The sequence below is a fragment of the Lissotriton vulgaris genome, chromosome 3_1, assembly GCF_964263255.1.
Source record: "Lissotriton vulgaris chromosome 3_1, aLisVul1.2, whole genome shotgun sequence".
NCBI classification, from domain to species: Eukaryota; Metazoa; Chordata; class Amphibia; order Caudata; family Salamandridae; genus Lissotriton; species Lissotriton vulgaris.
Genome location: NC_141689.1, coordinates 673,041,988 through 673,059,121, shown reverse-complemented (window position 1 = coordinate 673,059,121; position 17,134 = coordinate 673,041,988). Strand labels below are relative to the sequence as shown.

The following is a 17,134-nucleotide window of genomic DNA, read 5'->3' as shown; positions in this document are numbered from 1 at the left end:
CTGCCTTCGTGTTTCTCTGCTGTGCAATGTATCCACACATTGAATATGGGAGAATCATGTCATAGGCAAAATATACCAGTATGGAGAATCTTTTATTTGAGTCTGCTGGACCTCTTCCTTTCCCCGGGCCCTCCGCCATCACCCAGAGCTACTCACTAACCGACTTCCTTTTCAAACAACTGGTGAACTGGAGTCACTGAGCAGGTGGTCCCTAAAAGAAATGGGTCATGATGGCATTGTGGCTTGCGTTTGTGGCACCAGGCGTGCACGTTTAGGTTTATAAAGCTATAGCAACCTTCCTGCACTGCCACTAGGTGGTGGTGATAATGGGAGAAAGTATACAGATTAGAAGTACCTGCAAAGATAATTATTAAATAGTTTCATTAGGAATAATTAATTTCTGGTGGCCCTTCTGTATCCCTATAGATTAATATTGAGCTGTTATTGATGCCTGTTGCTGGATACTGTATAAATAGCCCACACATTTTTCTCTTTGTTTCCTTCAGATCCTGCAGTAATAATGCTGGTCGTTCACCCGGATGGAAACCACTGCCTTTTGGGCCGACAGAAAAGATTTCCGACTGGCATGTTTTCCTGTCTAGCTGGCTTTGTTGAACCCGGTGAGGCTTTCCTCCTGACTCCCTCTAGGTCTGGTTCACAGAACAATATATTCCTGAGGCACTAGTGCTTCTGTGAAGCATAGCAAACTAAAATTGACCTCCTCGCTGATGTAAAGAAATGTGACTTGAGAAAAAGATATCAAATGATTCTTTACCCGCAAGTTATTATGAGTATTCTTCATAAATACATGTAATGTTATTTCCGTACTGTTTCTAAATGTGGCTTCTGTTATGTTAACCTTCTTGACTCTTTCCTTTGGCCTGAATATTTTAATAATGGGATAAGGCCAAACCAACCCACTGTAAGATATGCTGTATAAATGTCCACTTTTATAAAGAAACAAGGGAACCCAAAGGTATTGCACTAGGGACCTTGGGCGGTAACGTATTACAAGGAACAGTGGTCCCTAGTATTTCAGGGATCCGGGAAATGATAGGCATACACTAAATAGTAAGTATGTCCATTGTCCAGCCGGACAGGATTTTATTTAGTAGGTATAAACAATAGTATAAGGATTTTTTACAAAGTGGGCACGGCCCGTGACCCACAGAGAACAAGACAAAACAAACGAAATTTCAGGCAAAAGCGAACAAGGTGGTCTGCGTACTTGTATTCAGTGAACAGACTTAATTATGTTTTTAAACACCATTGCACACATCATTTTCCAACATTTCAGATACATATGTTTGTGTGTCGACGACGTTTCGATGCCGAAACTTAGATACGTGGCATCCTCTTCAGGACCGAAAAATACATCATGTTTGTCTTGAAATCAATTGACATTTTGCCTTTTTAAGACAAGTGTCAGGTGTCCGGTGACTTTATGTTCAAGGGGAGGGAGCGTGTTGCTCAATCTGGTACCAAATCCGGGCGGAGAAGCTCTCGGAGCTGAGACCTTGCCGATCGTGTCTCGTTCCTGGCCGGTTGCTCAATGGCATCCACGGTGTCAGGCAGGCGGGGATCACTATTTAGTGTATGCCTATCATTTCCCAGATCCCTGAAATACTAGGGACCACTGTTCTTTGTAATATGTATAAACGTCCACAGCACACTGACAAAATATTAAGATTCACCCTAACTAGACAACAGTGGCACCTCATCCGCTCCGCTAAAGCGGAGGGGAGTCGCCCCACTGACTAGGCCGAAAAGTAAAAAATAAAATAACATAACTAATTTTTATTATCATTTTACCTTTCCCTTTGCTCAGCTGGATAGTGATTGTGCTGCTCTGCTCACAGAGCAGGGTAGGGAAGGAGTAGTTTGCCCACTCCAAGTGCGCATGATGCTTTCACCGGTCGTCTTGGGCCGGTCAAATAGTTATACACACTTTGTATGTTCTCCAAACAGGCTGCAATACAGCCTGCATGGAGAACATGCCCAGCCTCCCATTCTCTGGCTGCACGCTGATCCACAGCGCTCAGACCAATCACAATGCCCCACCCCATCTCCTGTGACTCACCCTTCCAACTGCTTTGAATACCAGCAACCACTGCTAGACAAAGCTTCATTTGACGAGGAGCTCGCACATTGTTAATCAAGTTTATACATTAACATTTTTCAGTCAACATTGGTTTTGGGCTTGTGACAGCCCACGGCGCACTCCCGTTTAATAATAATAAGTGTTTTGAATGTGAATAATAAAGCGCCTGAATGCCTGGAGGCGTCTTGGCGCTATGCTTTGTGATACAATATTGTTTTACTAATGGAAGCGATGAAGCGGGCGCACTTATTTATTTTGTTTTCGTATTTGTAAAGCGCACTGTTACTTAGAAGTGGCCTGACACTGAACACAGATGCTGCCAAACCATGGTGTAAGCTTACGTTTTGATGTGGTGCTGGAATGGGAGGTGATGGGTTGTAGAGTGGCTGTGAAGAGAAAATGAATTCCAAAGTTTAGGCATGACTTAAGAGAAGGCTTTAATTTCCAGCCAGCTGCACAGGAAGTCAGTGAATGCAAAAGAAGAGAGTCGTTAGAACAAAGTGATCTGTCAGATATTTGAACACCTGAAATGGTACTGAAGATAAAGTAAGATTGTTCTGTAATAAGGTGACATACGCTAAGCACTTACACCAGTCACCGTTTGGAATTTGGGAGCTGGTGAAAATCATTAAGAGAAGAAGAAATTGAGGAGTGAGAAGGGATAGCAAGGATGAGATCAGTTACTGAATGTAAAGAAGTTGTTGACATTGCAGCAGATGGGCTGGGCGCCCCTGTTAGGCGTTACACTAATTTAAACAGGAATGAGATCCTGTCTAACCAGTTGTCTGTAGTTAGCTGGGACAAAGTAAATTACCTTGGGAAATAGTCGTAGTAAGAAGAAACATGCTAATAACTTGGGAGATTTGTTCCTTTAAAACAAAACGAAATAAAGTCTAAGTTGTTATGAACAGAGACACTGAGTTGGGGGGTGAGGCCAAGTTCAGATGGCCACCAGTTAGAGTTCCAGAAGTGGGAACTGTTACCAACGTTGAAAACTTCAATTTAATTGATGTGAAGCTTCAAGGAGTTACTGTACAACAAGCTACTACACTCTACATACGTTCTTGAAACTTTACTCATTGAAGGTGACTGCAATCTGACTTTCTTTGGCCTATGCCTTAAATGAGAAGCTGAAGGGGCCGGGAGGGCATGGCCTGTAGCCGAATGAGCATGACTTTCGGATGGTGAGCTCTAATGCTAGGGTGCCTCATGAAGGCCACTCTAGAACATGCAAGGCATAGCGGTGAGACAGGCTCCGAACCAGACTTGAAGCAGACTGCATGGAGCCACCTTCAGAGGCCATGCAGTGGCGGCGAGGCCTAAAATGTGAAAAGGCAACCCCCCTAAACAATCAATTAGCAGTGGCCATCCGCGGCCTACTCCACACCATTGATAACTGGCCTAAGTCAAGTGAATCCGGAGGCTGATAAAAGAGATACCGGCATGAGTCTGGCTTGGTGCTGCACCAGTGGAACTGTGAAGCAACAGATTGCGTGGGAGCACCTCAAGGCTGGATCAAGATGTTTTCACCAATGCAGCACTCCTGGTGGATAGCTTCTCACTGATCACTCTTCTGCCATGCTCAGTAAGCAACACCTGCATACAACAGAATGCAAACCAGGCTCAACAGTAAATAGTTACCTGCACACATCTCTATGGCCTCATGAATTCTCTCGTCCTGGCTATCTGCTTGTTATATCGAGCTAATGATTGATTACTGTTGGAGGGGCCAGAGGTTCACCCTTACATCCTTCTAACCTTAGATGTAGAACTTCAAATGCTGCACTAGTGATGGGCCTCCCAGTGGATTGCTTACTGGATTGTCCTTGAATAAGACACCAAAAACACGAAAGGAAATCTGCACTACTCACAACGCTTCTTGATAACTTGTCCCAGAAAAATATCCTCTTAAAAAAAAAAGGAGGCCTATGGGACACTTATCTTAAAAGAAGCTCTATAAGCCTGGCTAGGTGGCTTTAATGACAACATTTTGATCATGGTGACCTTGCAAATGCAAGCCTTAAAATGGTTTTAGCATCGAGCATCTCAGACGTCACCAAAGAAATTCAAGCCCTCGGTCACCGTATGGCCTCCAGTGAGGGTGAAATAATAACCACAAGTCAAGAACTTGAAAGAAATGCATGGAGAAGGGGGAGGCCAACATTTTTGTGGGAGAAATATACCGATTTTAGAAGGTGGGTCAAGGTGTGATAACATTGGCAATATTTGGAAGAGAAGGTAAGGTGAGTATGTGGTCTAATTAGAAAATCATTTGTTTTGCTTCATGCTTCAAGAGAATCAGACTTACCAGATTCCCACCATCTGGTTGTACAGACTAGGAGCGCTGGGGTCCACACCTGTGGCGCGACCGAGAGATGTGATACCCAAGTTAGGCTCCTCACAACTAAAGGACACAACAATGAGAGAACTCAATAATTAATAACAGCATATCTACTAATTCAGGACCTCTCTCAAGCCACTTTGAATAAAAGGAAAATGCTGACCTCCGTAATGAGTGACCTTCGCATTTGCCAAATTTGCTACATATAGGCATTTCCTTTCGCCTTGTGCTTGCAGATTGAGTTGTGGTTGAACACTGTACGCACCCTGGAAGAAGCACTGGAAATCTTGGGAACTTCACGAAAGCATCCGTAGACACAACTGAAGGAGGAAAATGGTCTCCACTGTCAATCAAACAAAAAATTGGAGCAACCTAAATTTTAATGCCATATGGCATGTAAATGATATAGAGATTCTTCACCTGGGCTAGAGCTGATGAACCTAAGTTGCGAAATCTCGAACATCTGTGTATAGCTGGCATTCATTGGCCCTTAGAGTGTATAGGACCCATAATGGTACTGGTGATGAGGATGTGTTAAGCCCGTAAAGGTCTTTTACAATACAATTCATGGGTTCTAACTTTGCATGATGGGTGATGTAAACATTCTCATGGGAGTTAGCTAGCATAAAGAGCCTCAAGAACCTACTGAGCGGGTTGGGCGGCAAGTTTGAGGGTAGTGGTTTACAATGGGGCTCCTGATCTGGTTAGTGTTGTATCTATTCCCTTACTCACAATGGTTGGAGACAGTTGAGAGTGGGTGTGGACTGGGGCAATTAGGTGGGGCAGAAGAGAAGGGAAAAAAATATTTTAATAATGGGATAAGGCCAAACCAACCCACTGTAAGATATGCTGTATAAACATCCACAAAAACAACAGGTGATGGACCGAATGTGGATCAATGTCACACACTCACCCCAGTCCAAAGATCTGGGCCCAAATCCATGGTTTTTTTGCACTCCACACCACCCTGGGTTAGACAATGGCGATATGCAAATCAGCTCTGACCCTGTGCCCAATGGGAACAGTCCAGTCCGAACTACAAAAGCCATGTCCTTCCCAGAACAGAATCAAGCATCCGAGGACCGGACCGGTTTCGAGGTAACACCTCTCATCAGCCCGGCTAGCTTGACTCCAGTGGTGTGGAGTGCCTGGGACCCACGTCTGGGCATCCCCAGCGCACTTAGGGCGGAATATGCAAAAACAACAGGTGATGGACCGAATGTGGATCAATGTCACACACTCACCCCAGTCCAAAGATCTGGGCCCAAATCCATCGTTTTTTTTGCACTCCACACCACCCTGGGTTAGACAATGGCGATATGCAAATCAGCTCTGACCCTGTGCCCCATGGGAACAGTCCAGTCCGAACTACAAAAGCCATGTCCTTCCCAGAACGGAATCAAGCATCCGAGGACCGGACCGGTTTCGAGGTAACACCTCTCATCAGCCCGGCTAGCTTGACTCCAGTGGTGTGGAGTGCCTGGGACCCACGTCTGGGCATCCCCAGCGCACTTAGGGCGGAATATGCAAAAACAACAGGTGATGGACCGAATGTGGATCAATGTCACACACTCACCCCAGTCCAAAGATCTGGGCCCAAATCCATCGTTTTTTTTGCACTCCACACCACCCTGGGTTAGACAATGGCGATATGCAAATCAGCTCTGACCCTGTGCCCCATGGGAACAGTCCAGTCCGAACTACAAAAGCCATGTCCTTCCCAGAACGGAATCAAGCATCCGAGGACCGGACCGGTTTCGAGGTAACACCTCTCATCAGCCCGGCTAGCTTGACTCCAGTGGTGTGGAGTGCCTGGGACCCACGTCTGGGCATCCCCAGCGCACTTAGGGCGGAATATGCAAAAACAACAGGTGATGGACCGAATGTGGATCAATGTCACACACTCACCCCAGTCCAAAGATCTGGGCCCAAATCCATCGTTTTTTTTGCACTCCACACCACCCTGGGTTAGACAATGGCGATATGCAAATCAGCTCTGACCCTGTGCCCCATGGGAACAGTCCAGTCCGAACTACAAAAGCCATGTCTTTCCCAGAACGGAATCAAGCATCCGAGGACCGGACCGGTTTCGAGGTAACACCTCTCATCAGCCCGGCTAGCTTGACTCCAGTGGTGTGGAGTGCCTGGGACCCACGTCTGGGCATCCCCAGCGCACTCAGGGCGGAATATGCAAAAACCCACTGTAAGATATGCTGTATAAACATCCACAGCATACTGACAAAATATTTAGATTCACTCTAACTAGACAACAATAGCAGCTCCTCCGCTTTGGTTGTTTATCAGAACATTTCTGTTGTTGTTGTGTAACAGTTCTTGCATCATTTCCTTGTTAAGTGTACATCCAAGGAAATGGCAAATGTATGTCATCAGTTTTGCAGGCTATTTTACAAAGGCAGACCAATGGTTAAACTCCTATCATGGAGAATAAATTTCCTGAAATCTCCAGTTGAGCGCCATAAGATATTTAGGGAGGTTCTTTCGGAAGTCCTATATCTACAGGAGATAGAAATGGCTAAGACAAATTAGAGGGGCACTACATATATCGACAAGAACAACACCAGTGGATTTATTGTAATATTCTCAATGTATATTCCCCCAATCCATGCCAGAACCAGTTGTCAGGTCCGGGTTTCAGTAGTGTTAAGTAAGTCAAGTACTTTCAGTTAGTGCTAGTATTTAGTATGCACCGATCACAAGGCTAGATCTATTTTAGGTTAGTTTGGGGTTCATTCATTCGCTTGGGTGGAATTCAACATGGCCGCCTAAGCCGGTCAATTAGCGTTCTAGTGTTTGCATGCACGCGCTCCTCCTCAGCTGTGTTCGTGGCTCTCGTCGTGTTGAGCTACGCACTTCAACTGACGAATTTGTTGGAAACGGTCGCATTCCTTGCCCGTGTTCCATTTCTCGAGCGTATTTTGAGTTAGAGCTTCGGTTATAAGGTTGTGAGTATAACGACGCCAGATAATCCTTCTGCCGCTTGGCGGTAAGTTAATTTAGAGGCTTTTGTTGAGAAGAATTGAGTTCCAGTTCAGTTATCTGAAACGAAATAAAAGACTGAAAGAGACTTTGAGTTGAGTTATCGAAAGACATATGAAGATATATTGAACTGTACTCAAGACTCAAGTTACGTACCTGATAAGCTGGAGTTTTCTGGAGGATTCATTCCATTTCTCATGTATGTGTGATTTTATATATATATATATATATATATATATATATATATATATATATATATATATATATATACTTACCATCTTTAGAGAAGACGTCCTCAAGACAACCTCTGCAGTTTCCTGGGTTACCTTATAGGATAAAAGAGAAAGTTAAGAAGGTACATAGAATTCCTAGGGCTGGGAAAAGACACACAGCAAGGGTAATAGGTTGCATTAAGTAATAAGTTGTTAATTTCTTGTAGAAGTTCCATTCCTTGATGTCAGCGGCAGCAAAAGACAAACTGTACTAGAGAAACAGTTAGCCACTCTGCTCACACAGGTACACTTAGTAGAATAAGGATAAGTTGGAAAAGTTTAGACTGTGAATAGATTTCTTGAGCTTGTTGTTCCCTTCCAGAAATAGAAGAAAGAAGAAAGACTAAGTTAAAAGACGAAAGAAGCAGACGTGGTGTGTTTCTCTCTCAATCCAAATCCCCTTTCCCCCCTCTTGGATGCACGAGTCCTTGAGACTTACCGGTAGGTATCTGGGTAGGGGGTTTGAGGAATAGCATCGGTTCCAGCGGAAACACAGAATTCAGATATCAGGTACTCGACACCAGTACCTCCTTTAACTACTAATAAAAATTGGGAAAATGGACCTTTGAGTTTGATGTGGGCTGGTGACTTTAATATAACACCAGACACAATGCTAGATAGCCACCTGAAGGCTAGATGCCTAGAAGGTATATTACTACAGACACTGATATAGGGGATGAGAGCTCTTGCCTTAAGGATCTATAGAGCAGAAAATAGCCAGATAGACCCTATTCAAGGATTGCTTTGGGGTGCACAGGATATATTAGAAGTCACTGGCTCCGTTTCACCTAGCACAATAGTGTTGTTGGGCCACACCATGTAGCAGGAGTGGCAAGAAAAGTCAAATAAGAGCCTTATCTAGAAATGTGATAGATGCCTACTCAAAGGTCTAGTTACTACACAAGAGCTGAAAGGAGAATTATTACTTATTGGAAATTGACATGGAAGAGGTGACTCCAAGCATATTAGGGGATGCCTTTAAAACAGTCTTTAGATGGCAGTTCATTGTGGAAACAGCGAGATAACTCCAAACTAGCATGGATTATTGGACCTCTCTAGAGGAAGAATTCAATTTGGCGATAGAAAGCTATAAAACAACTGGATTGTTGCAGGACCTATACAAGGCCACCTTTTTGAAGAGTAGAATTGACCTCTGTAGCTACACAAAAATATGAAACAGCACTGTTGTGCTAAAGATTTTATAAACATGCCAATAAGACGGTTCAGTCAGTCAAATACTTTTATTCGATAACTTAATATCATAAAAAGACACAGGTACAATTATTACATATTTGTGCAAATCCAGCTAACATTACATTGAAAAAAGTTACACACTTTCAAAGGCATTAAAATTTCATTATAAATTATTCTCACTGCGGTTATTACACTAAAAAAATTCCATACACTATGTACATTACAATTTTCTTATAGATCCTTAATACTGTGAATAAAAGTAGCTTAACAATTCTATAATAAGCTTAAAATGATACATACATATAATTCATAAACAGACTACAGCCCCTGTATTACCTACTCTTTTCTTAAGTTTATTAATCCGCTCTGCTGCCACTAGAAAATGTCCGACATGAAATGTAATCCGTACACTACTCATCAGTTGTAAATAAAGAAGTGCCGGCCTAACCTGCACAAACCCTGCTTCCCTTAACACAGGTAACAAATACTTTTTCCTGATGTCTGCGTAATACTCGCAAAACATAACAAAATGTAGAGTATCTTGTGAGGAAAAATTGTCGCACTTACAAGGGTCGGCATTATCTGGTGATCCCCATTTAGGGAAATCTCCCAGTGTGAGGTGAATTATGTTAAATCGGAATCTCGTTAGCAAATACCGATGGAAAGGGCGTGTTACCAACTTCAAATAAGGCTCAATACCAGGGGAGCTCACTAAACCAAAATTCATTCTTACCTTACGTATGCTCAGCTCTAGTTCCTCCCTTTCGATTGTAAGCTGGTTTACCATGGCGGTTTTAATCAGGTCTACATCTTCTTTTTTTTATAGTTTCAGGGTCCGAAAAAAGCCCAGGCCGTCCAAGTTTTTTGAATGTAGTTTCAATATATGCCAGCCACGGAATTTTACCAGCGTTGTCTAGGGCTAGACAGTCCCTTAGGATCATATGGTTCAGTGAAATCTCCTGGTTAAGCCAGGTCTTAAGCCAACATGTCAGCGGGGCTATTTTCAGTGTGTCAGAGACATAACCCAACCCCATCTCCACGTGGATAGAAAAAGTAGGGGTTGACTGTGGTACAGACATTAAAGTTCTTAGAAATCTATTTTCTACCACTTGAATATGCTGTTCTTGTGTACCCCCAAATCTCTGAGCCATACGTCGCTATAGCTAGACACTTGACCTTATACACCTTCAAGATAGCTTCCATGGGTCTAGCCCCTAATCGTTTTGTAAAGCCCATAAGGGTGGAGGTAGATCTAGCAAATACATTTCTTTTATGTTTCAGTTGTGGACCCCAGGACCCTTTGCCATCAAATAGGAGTCCGAGATAGGTAAAAATGGGGACCCTTTTAACTACATCTCTACCACAGAAAAAGGTTTTCATTTTTTCTTTCTGCTTTGTTCCCCCACTATCATTACATCGGATTTTTTTGCATTTATTTTCAGATCTAAAGACTGCATAAATTTGCCGAACGTATCCAGCAATTTATTTGATCCAACACCAGTGCGAGCCAATAAAACAGCGTCATCCGCGTAAAGAAGAACTGGAATAACAGTTTATTCTGCACGCGGGACGTCTAATGTTGCACCCTTCAGGGCAGGATCTAATGCATTTATATAGAGCGTAAAAAGGAGGGGTGCCAGCATACACCCCTGCCTGACCCCTCTTTCTGATTTAAAGTAACTGGTGCATCTCCCTTCCTGGGTGACTCTGACAGTAGCTAATAGGCCACAGTGAAGGTCAGCTAAGAATTTAACTAGAGCAGGGTCAATGCCTATGTTCAGTAAGATTTGCCACAGCTTCGACCTGTTTATCAGGTCGAAAGCTGTGGAAAGATCCATAAACCCCATATAGAGGGATCCCTTCTTAGCTATGGTGTATTTGCTTATAAGAAGCTGCAAATTAAGACATTGATTTAATGTGCTTCTTTGAGATCTAAAACCGTACTGGGCGTTAGACAAGACCCGTCTCCCCTCATTTTTGCCAGGATTACTCTGCCTAACATTTTCACAGCGGAGTCTGTCAGGGAGATAGGCCTGTAACATGATGGATCACCTCTTTGTCCCTTTTTAAAAACCGGAATTATAATTGATTTAGACCAGGATGCCGTGGATAAATTTGCGCCTGAGGCATTAAAAACATTTGTCAATAACCTGGCCCAGAATTTAGGAAAACTTATAAAAAGGTCTGCTGGGACCCCATCCGGGCCCGGCGCCTTATTCTTCTTGGTCTCCATAATTGCTCTTTCCACTTCTATCTCTTGAAACACCATTGCGTGGGCTGTTTCTAAGTTCAAAATTGCCTCTTGCGATCTCTCTGCCCTCTAAAGCCCATAAATGTTCCCAAAGTGGGCTATCCACTGATCATCCGGGATATTACAGTCAAGTGGGGAATTTACTTTGCCAGAAAAAAAAAGACTCATTAATAATCAACCAAAATTTCCCACTATCCCTCAAAACCTCCGGAGACAGAAGTTTATGCCAGGCATCTTCTTTGATCTGATTTTTCCTAACCCTAATGGCCTGTTTATAGATCTTTCTTGATTTTGTGATTTGTTCCCTATTTCTGGGGCATTCTTTCAGAGCTTTAAGCAGAGCTGAGTGTACCCTAGAACAGGAGCTATCAAACCATCTTTTATCTTTATTAATTATAGGGCTAATTTTAGTTGTCTGATTGATGTTAATTTGGTTACAGATAGCGTCAAAAGCCCCCACTATCATTGTGCTTGGCGCAGCAGTATCCATGCAAATAGCAACCTCCCTTTCTACTTTAGACAGGACTTCCATCATAAAGGTTTCTGGGAAAACTTTTGTCCATTTTTGTCTCCTGCTCTGGTCTTTTGGTATCACCCCACGCCTCACACCCACGTTCTTTGTTTCTTTAAAATTTAGGTGGGACCCTGGGCCAACTCTAATATCACAGGGTTATGATCGCTGAAAGCAGAGGTCCCCAACTTATATATTAACACTCTGGTCAAAACTAGACCTGACATAAATATGTAATCTATAACTGTGTCTGAATCCTTTCCTTTTAAAGTAGGAGCCCTCGGGCCTCCTAGCGCACACCCAGATTTGAAAAGATTTGTGGTAGCCAGAAGGTTCTCCAAGGCCTCCCTTTGCTTAGTGTGTTCAAAATGCGTGTGAACAGAACATGGGGGTCCTTCAAAATTATCAAAAAAACTTGCTTGTCCGCATGGGTGAATATTAAAGTCACCCATGAGAATGACCTCGGAACTTGCATATTTAGATTTATATGATGCTAAAAAATCCTCTAAGCGAGTTAAAAATTGATTTAAAAAATCACTCTCAAATGAATTATAAAAATTCACAAATAACAACTTTGCTGTTTGTGGCAGTGATAACTCAACTGCCAAGCAGTTATGACAACCTGCGTCAAGCTGTTTTAGTGAGCCACTCAAATTCAGGGAAAAAATAATGCTAAACCTCCTTTAGCTCTGCCTACCGGACCCTGTTTAGCAGGAATGCAAAAGTGCGAGTACCCGTCTATATTGAAATTATGTTGTATATCCCAAGTTTCTTGGAATGCCAATATGTCAAATGACTTTATCTTCCTCAGCCAGATCATGTCTGCATTTACTTCTCAATCCGGCTATATTCCAGCTCATAATTCTACAGGTTTGTACTTGAGACTCAGTATTTACATCTGTTCTAACTGATGTATCTATGCTCTTAACTTCGTCACCATCATTATGAACTGTTTTACTGGCCCTTCGCGATCATGTGCTTGCTGTCAGTCGCAGTCTTCCAGGCCAGATAGCCCATCAAACCTATTAGATAACATGATGTTCCCTGGAGCACACCATTTCTTTAGCCCCCCATTTGGCAATATTTCCCCACACCAAGAATGTGCTATTACATAGAAATAGGACAAGGGTATTGAGTAGATTGCAGATACTGATTCCCTTTGGGGCCAGTCACAGATATATTTGACAGCCCTCGTATCCCTAAAGTTGATAACTATGCGTCCCCCACCGCAGACTTTGGCTTTTTCTCCACCCAACCCACTCTTCTGGCAAAGAGGATTTCTGCACATAGATGGGATGGTAATGGACGATTGTTGTTGAGCCAGAAAATACACTTATTCTTTAATTCCAGGTACGTTTCCCCCATGCCCTGTCTTAGTGGAGGAACCCCCGTCAAAACCACCACATAAGGGGATGACTCTGGGGGGAGTTCTATGGGCGGAAGACTATCAGCACTTTGGGCAGGGGGGTTTTTGTGGAGAATGTAGGAGAGTAGGGTCTGCAATCCTATGATCACCCAGATTTTTTGCTTTTGTTTCACTGGTTTACGACTTTCTCTGGCTGTGGGCCTGCTAATCAGACCCACAGCCTAGCTGTTCTCTCACTAAATTGACACGTGTACCTTAGGTGCATTATCCAATTGGTACTGGGCCCCCTTATCAGACCCTGTAACCCAGGGCATAGGTGTACCCAGGGCCTACCAGGGGCTGAAGCATGTATTATGCCACCCCTGGATGGCCATCTAAATCTGACACAACTGGCTGCTCGACAGCTGGGGCAAGGTGGTGTAATCACCCTTTGCTTTAGATATAGTATACCTATATCTAACCCTCAGTCACTCCTATGGCAGGCCTTGACAATCCTGAAGGCAGAGTGCTTGGAATCGTGTGAGATGGTGCTCTGGCATGAGCTGAGCCCGTTTGCAGCTTGCGGAACCAAGTCCTAATAGCTGTTCCATGATAACGCATACCATATACTCTTAAGTGCATTATAATCCTCGCGGTTAAATGCTATCTTTGGTATCGCTTTATCAAAACATGTCGATTAAGGTGTCATACGAATTGGAATACTAACCCCTCGCCAATTCTGGCGACGGGGTTAGCATTCCACCCTTCTAGAGGGACACGACATGTATGTAACTGTGAACCCCGGTTAAAGTTAACTCAAGCCTCAGCATCACAAAATGGATGCTGCCACCACAGACACAAGTCTGACCCCCTGCAGCTGGGAGTCGTTCCAGCGAGGGGAGCTTGGACAAAGGCTTTCCTGTCAGGGGCGGTGCTAGCACCATCCCAGACAGGGTTTTGTGTATCCTGGGTAGGCAGGGCTTTTCAGGAAGGTGACTCACTACGCATCTGCCGGCTAGAACCAGTTCCAGGGGCACACCAGCCCCTGGCCTGGGGAAAGTCCGGCATGGGAGAGGGGTGTAACCACCCCCCTTCCTGGTCCCACCCCTAGGGCAGGACCTAGTCCCATACCCACCCCTTTCTTTAGGATAAAGGCAGGAGCGGGGACCCTTCCAAATTAGATCATCTTTGAATCAAGAAAATACTTTCCACGAAAGGAACTCTCGACTCTTCTCAAGATTTCTTCCTTGTGACTAAGGAGTAGTCACCCTGCATCCGCAGGCACCATCTAAGAACTCTGCGGTTTGCTGCACGTCCTTCCTCCGGAATCCGACTGACCAGCTCGACGAGACCCGGCTTCCCTGGCACCTCTGACCTCTACCTACCTCTACAGCTAAGCTGAGAACCGTAGGTGCGACGAGATCTCGAGGGACCGGCCATCATCAGAACCGCACGACTTCTATCCAGCACGACCGCCAAGGGATCCTCTGGTGAGTGCTTTGGGGTCCGAGAAGCCCCGACCCTGAGCAGCTCCAGCACCGAAGTCCAGCCTCCCAGCATCCACGAGATCTGCGTGGGGCCCATCTGCTTTTTGCTGCTTAACGCGTTGTCTGGCTACTAGCCCGCTGGCTTGTGGCCTTCCCGACGACGCCCGACGACATCACCGCTGCTGGTCTGGTTGCTCCAGACTGGCCCTTGCTCCCTTCCAAAAGAGGAGCACCCCGGACCCTCCTGGTCCACTCCAGACGCCATTTTGAGTCCACCGAGTGGGCTTGAATTTGCCAAGACTTGTTGCCCCAATCCTGGGTCCAGCGACGTCGACAGCATCAACCATCGTGGGACACCTCGCACCTCCATCCTGGTCGCTGACAACGCCTCCTGGTCCGTGAGACTGCAGAGCCCAGCGTCGCCCACTCACCTGGTCGAGGTGACTTCGCCCGGTGCCATCCTGGTGCCCACACAATCACTGGCTAGTGATTAAAGAACTTGGTCCCCTCTGCTTTCAGGTGTCATCCATCTTCGATCGAGGCTTGGATCACTTCGAACAATCTTCACTGGTCGCCTGCCAGCAACTCTTTCTTCAGGCTCCTGGTTCGTCAACGAGGATTCCCGACGTCTTTGCAGACCTATACAGCCGCAGCCCCTGGGCTAGGTAACTCCGGCATTTCGGTGCCCCAGCATAGCCTCACTATCCAAGGGTCCAGATCCACTGTCGTTTTCGATCTACCTTATCGGGTTCGCCCGAGAACACTCACTTTGCTTTTACTAGCTCCCATAGACTTTGTCCCGCATCCCGTGTGAGAGTGCACACTCTGCACCCGAGTCCCCTAGGCCTCCTACTAGTAATCTGAAGGTTCAGTAACGTAGTCCTAGTGATTCCAAAGCCTATTAGTCCAGTACTTACCTGCTAGTAATTTCGCATTCCACTTCCTTAGTATATGGTTTTCCGTGCCCCTCGGGCATTTGTGTAAATTGTGCAACTTAAAGTATTTTCGTAAGAGTTTTGTTGTGTGCTTAGTACCCTGTCCTCATAAAGAGTACAGGGCTGTTGTGATTTAAATAAATACACTGTTTATTTTCATAACACTTGTGTGGTGTCCTTTCACTTGGTGTTCAAGGGGTATATGTGATGGTATAACAGCTGGCTTAACACGCCCTCTAGAGTTTAGCCCGAAGACTGCTCGTATCCACGCTACTAGGATAGCTGGTCTATAAGGTTGACTTACAACCGATCACCATAAGGGTTGTTTGGACTGATACATAGTGATCACTAGAATAGTGAACACTGAATATCAGGCCAACTTCTCACAGAGAACTTGCTGGTGGGTTACAGACCTTCTAGTCTCTTTGCTGTGTCCTATCTTTATCTATGGATCGTTCTGCCATTATCGGGTTAATGGGGGCAGGTACAGGGCAATGTACATGGGGACCAATCAGGTTACCACTGTCACTCTCTTTACACACTACATTAGAGTCAGCGTCTACTACAGTTTCAATTGGCCCTGGGTCACCTGATCGCTTGCTAGTTGGCCCAGTGGCTCGCTTTCCCTCCCTAGCCTGTGAAGAGGCAAATGACAGTTCAAGGCACACAAGTCTAGTTTTAATTGAGTCCAATCTATCACATAGTGGGATGCAGACCTTCTTAAGGAGGCGTTCCAACTTTGCCCAGAATGATGGTCCCATCTCACTTTGTGCTTTGTCTCCGTCACGTGATTGAAGAATATCTCCCTCGTTGACTAATTGTGTGCCTACAGAGGAAAGAGGTGAACTTTGGATCAGGGAATTATTAGGCAGAGTTACTTTCCCAGTTTTTGACTTCTTCCCAGATGTATGTGCTTGTGCACCAGTGCGTTTCCATTTATTTGTCAGACCCTGTGATTGTTGGGACAGCCCCGCCTTAGCATTACTAGCTGACCGGGTCTTAATATTCAGAGAACGCATAGACCCTGGCAAGGAACAGGAATTTTTGTCCAATCTCTTGTCTGTCAAAGCAGTGGGGCGGACTGGCGGGGCCCAGCCGACTCTGAAGACTGGCTCCTCTCTCCCTCCCCTGGAGATAATATCGGGACATGGGTGTTAATTTGTTGTAGTTCTGGAGACCGGGCTTCAGCTAAACCGCCCATTGAAGATCTTTTGTCAAAAGCAATGTCAAGGGATAGTCTTTTTTCCGTTAGTTCAATATCCCGGGCTAAAGCTGTGGACACTCATACAAGAAAGTTATCCAAAGTGCCCATAATTGATCCTCCCGTAGATTTTCTGGTGTCCCCGCCAGTAAATGGGGAGGCAGACATGTTATCAAAGGAAATTTAACAAATAGCATATAAAGTCACAAGAAGGTATAAGCAGCCTCTCACTAACCTTAATTGTAAATGGTAGATGTTAGAGAGGGGGGTCCGTCCCGTCCTTGACCGGCCTAGAACGGGCTAAAACAGGCCACCCCTTGGCCCGGGCTTGGCCCGGCTCGTCCCGCGAAGCGCTTGTTAAATGCGCCTCCTGGCGCTAGTGTGGCGTCGGTAGAGCGCGCCGCCGCTGAGGCTGCCGGGAATTGTAGTCCCGGGGCTGCGACGCTGCTGGTGGCGTCCGGTGACTCCTGGCGATGGCGGTGATAAGGTAGGGCTGCTG

At 45.1% G+C, this 17,134-nt stretch overlaps 1 protein-coding gene across 1 annotated transcript in view; it reads left to right on the top strand.

Moving 5' to 3' along the window:
* Positions 1-17,134, top strand: part of NUDT12 (nudix hydrolase 12) — a 150,584-nt gene that overhangs the window by 38,366 nt on the left and 95,084 nt on the right. Inside the window, exon 5 of the mRNA XM_086960997.1 lies at positions 507-620. Within this exon, the coding sequence (XP_086817123.1) occupies positions 507-620 (114 nt within the window). The remainder of the gene's footprint in view (positions 1-506; positions 621-17,134) is intronic.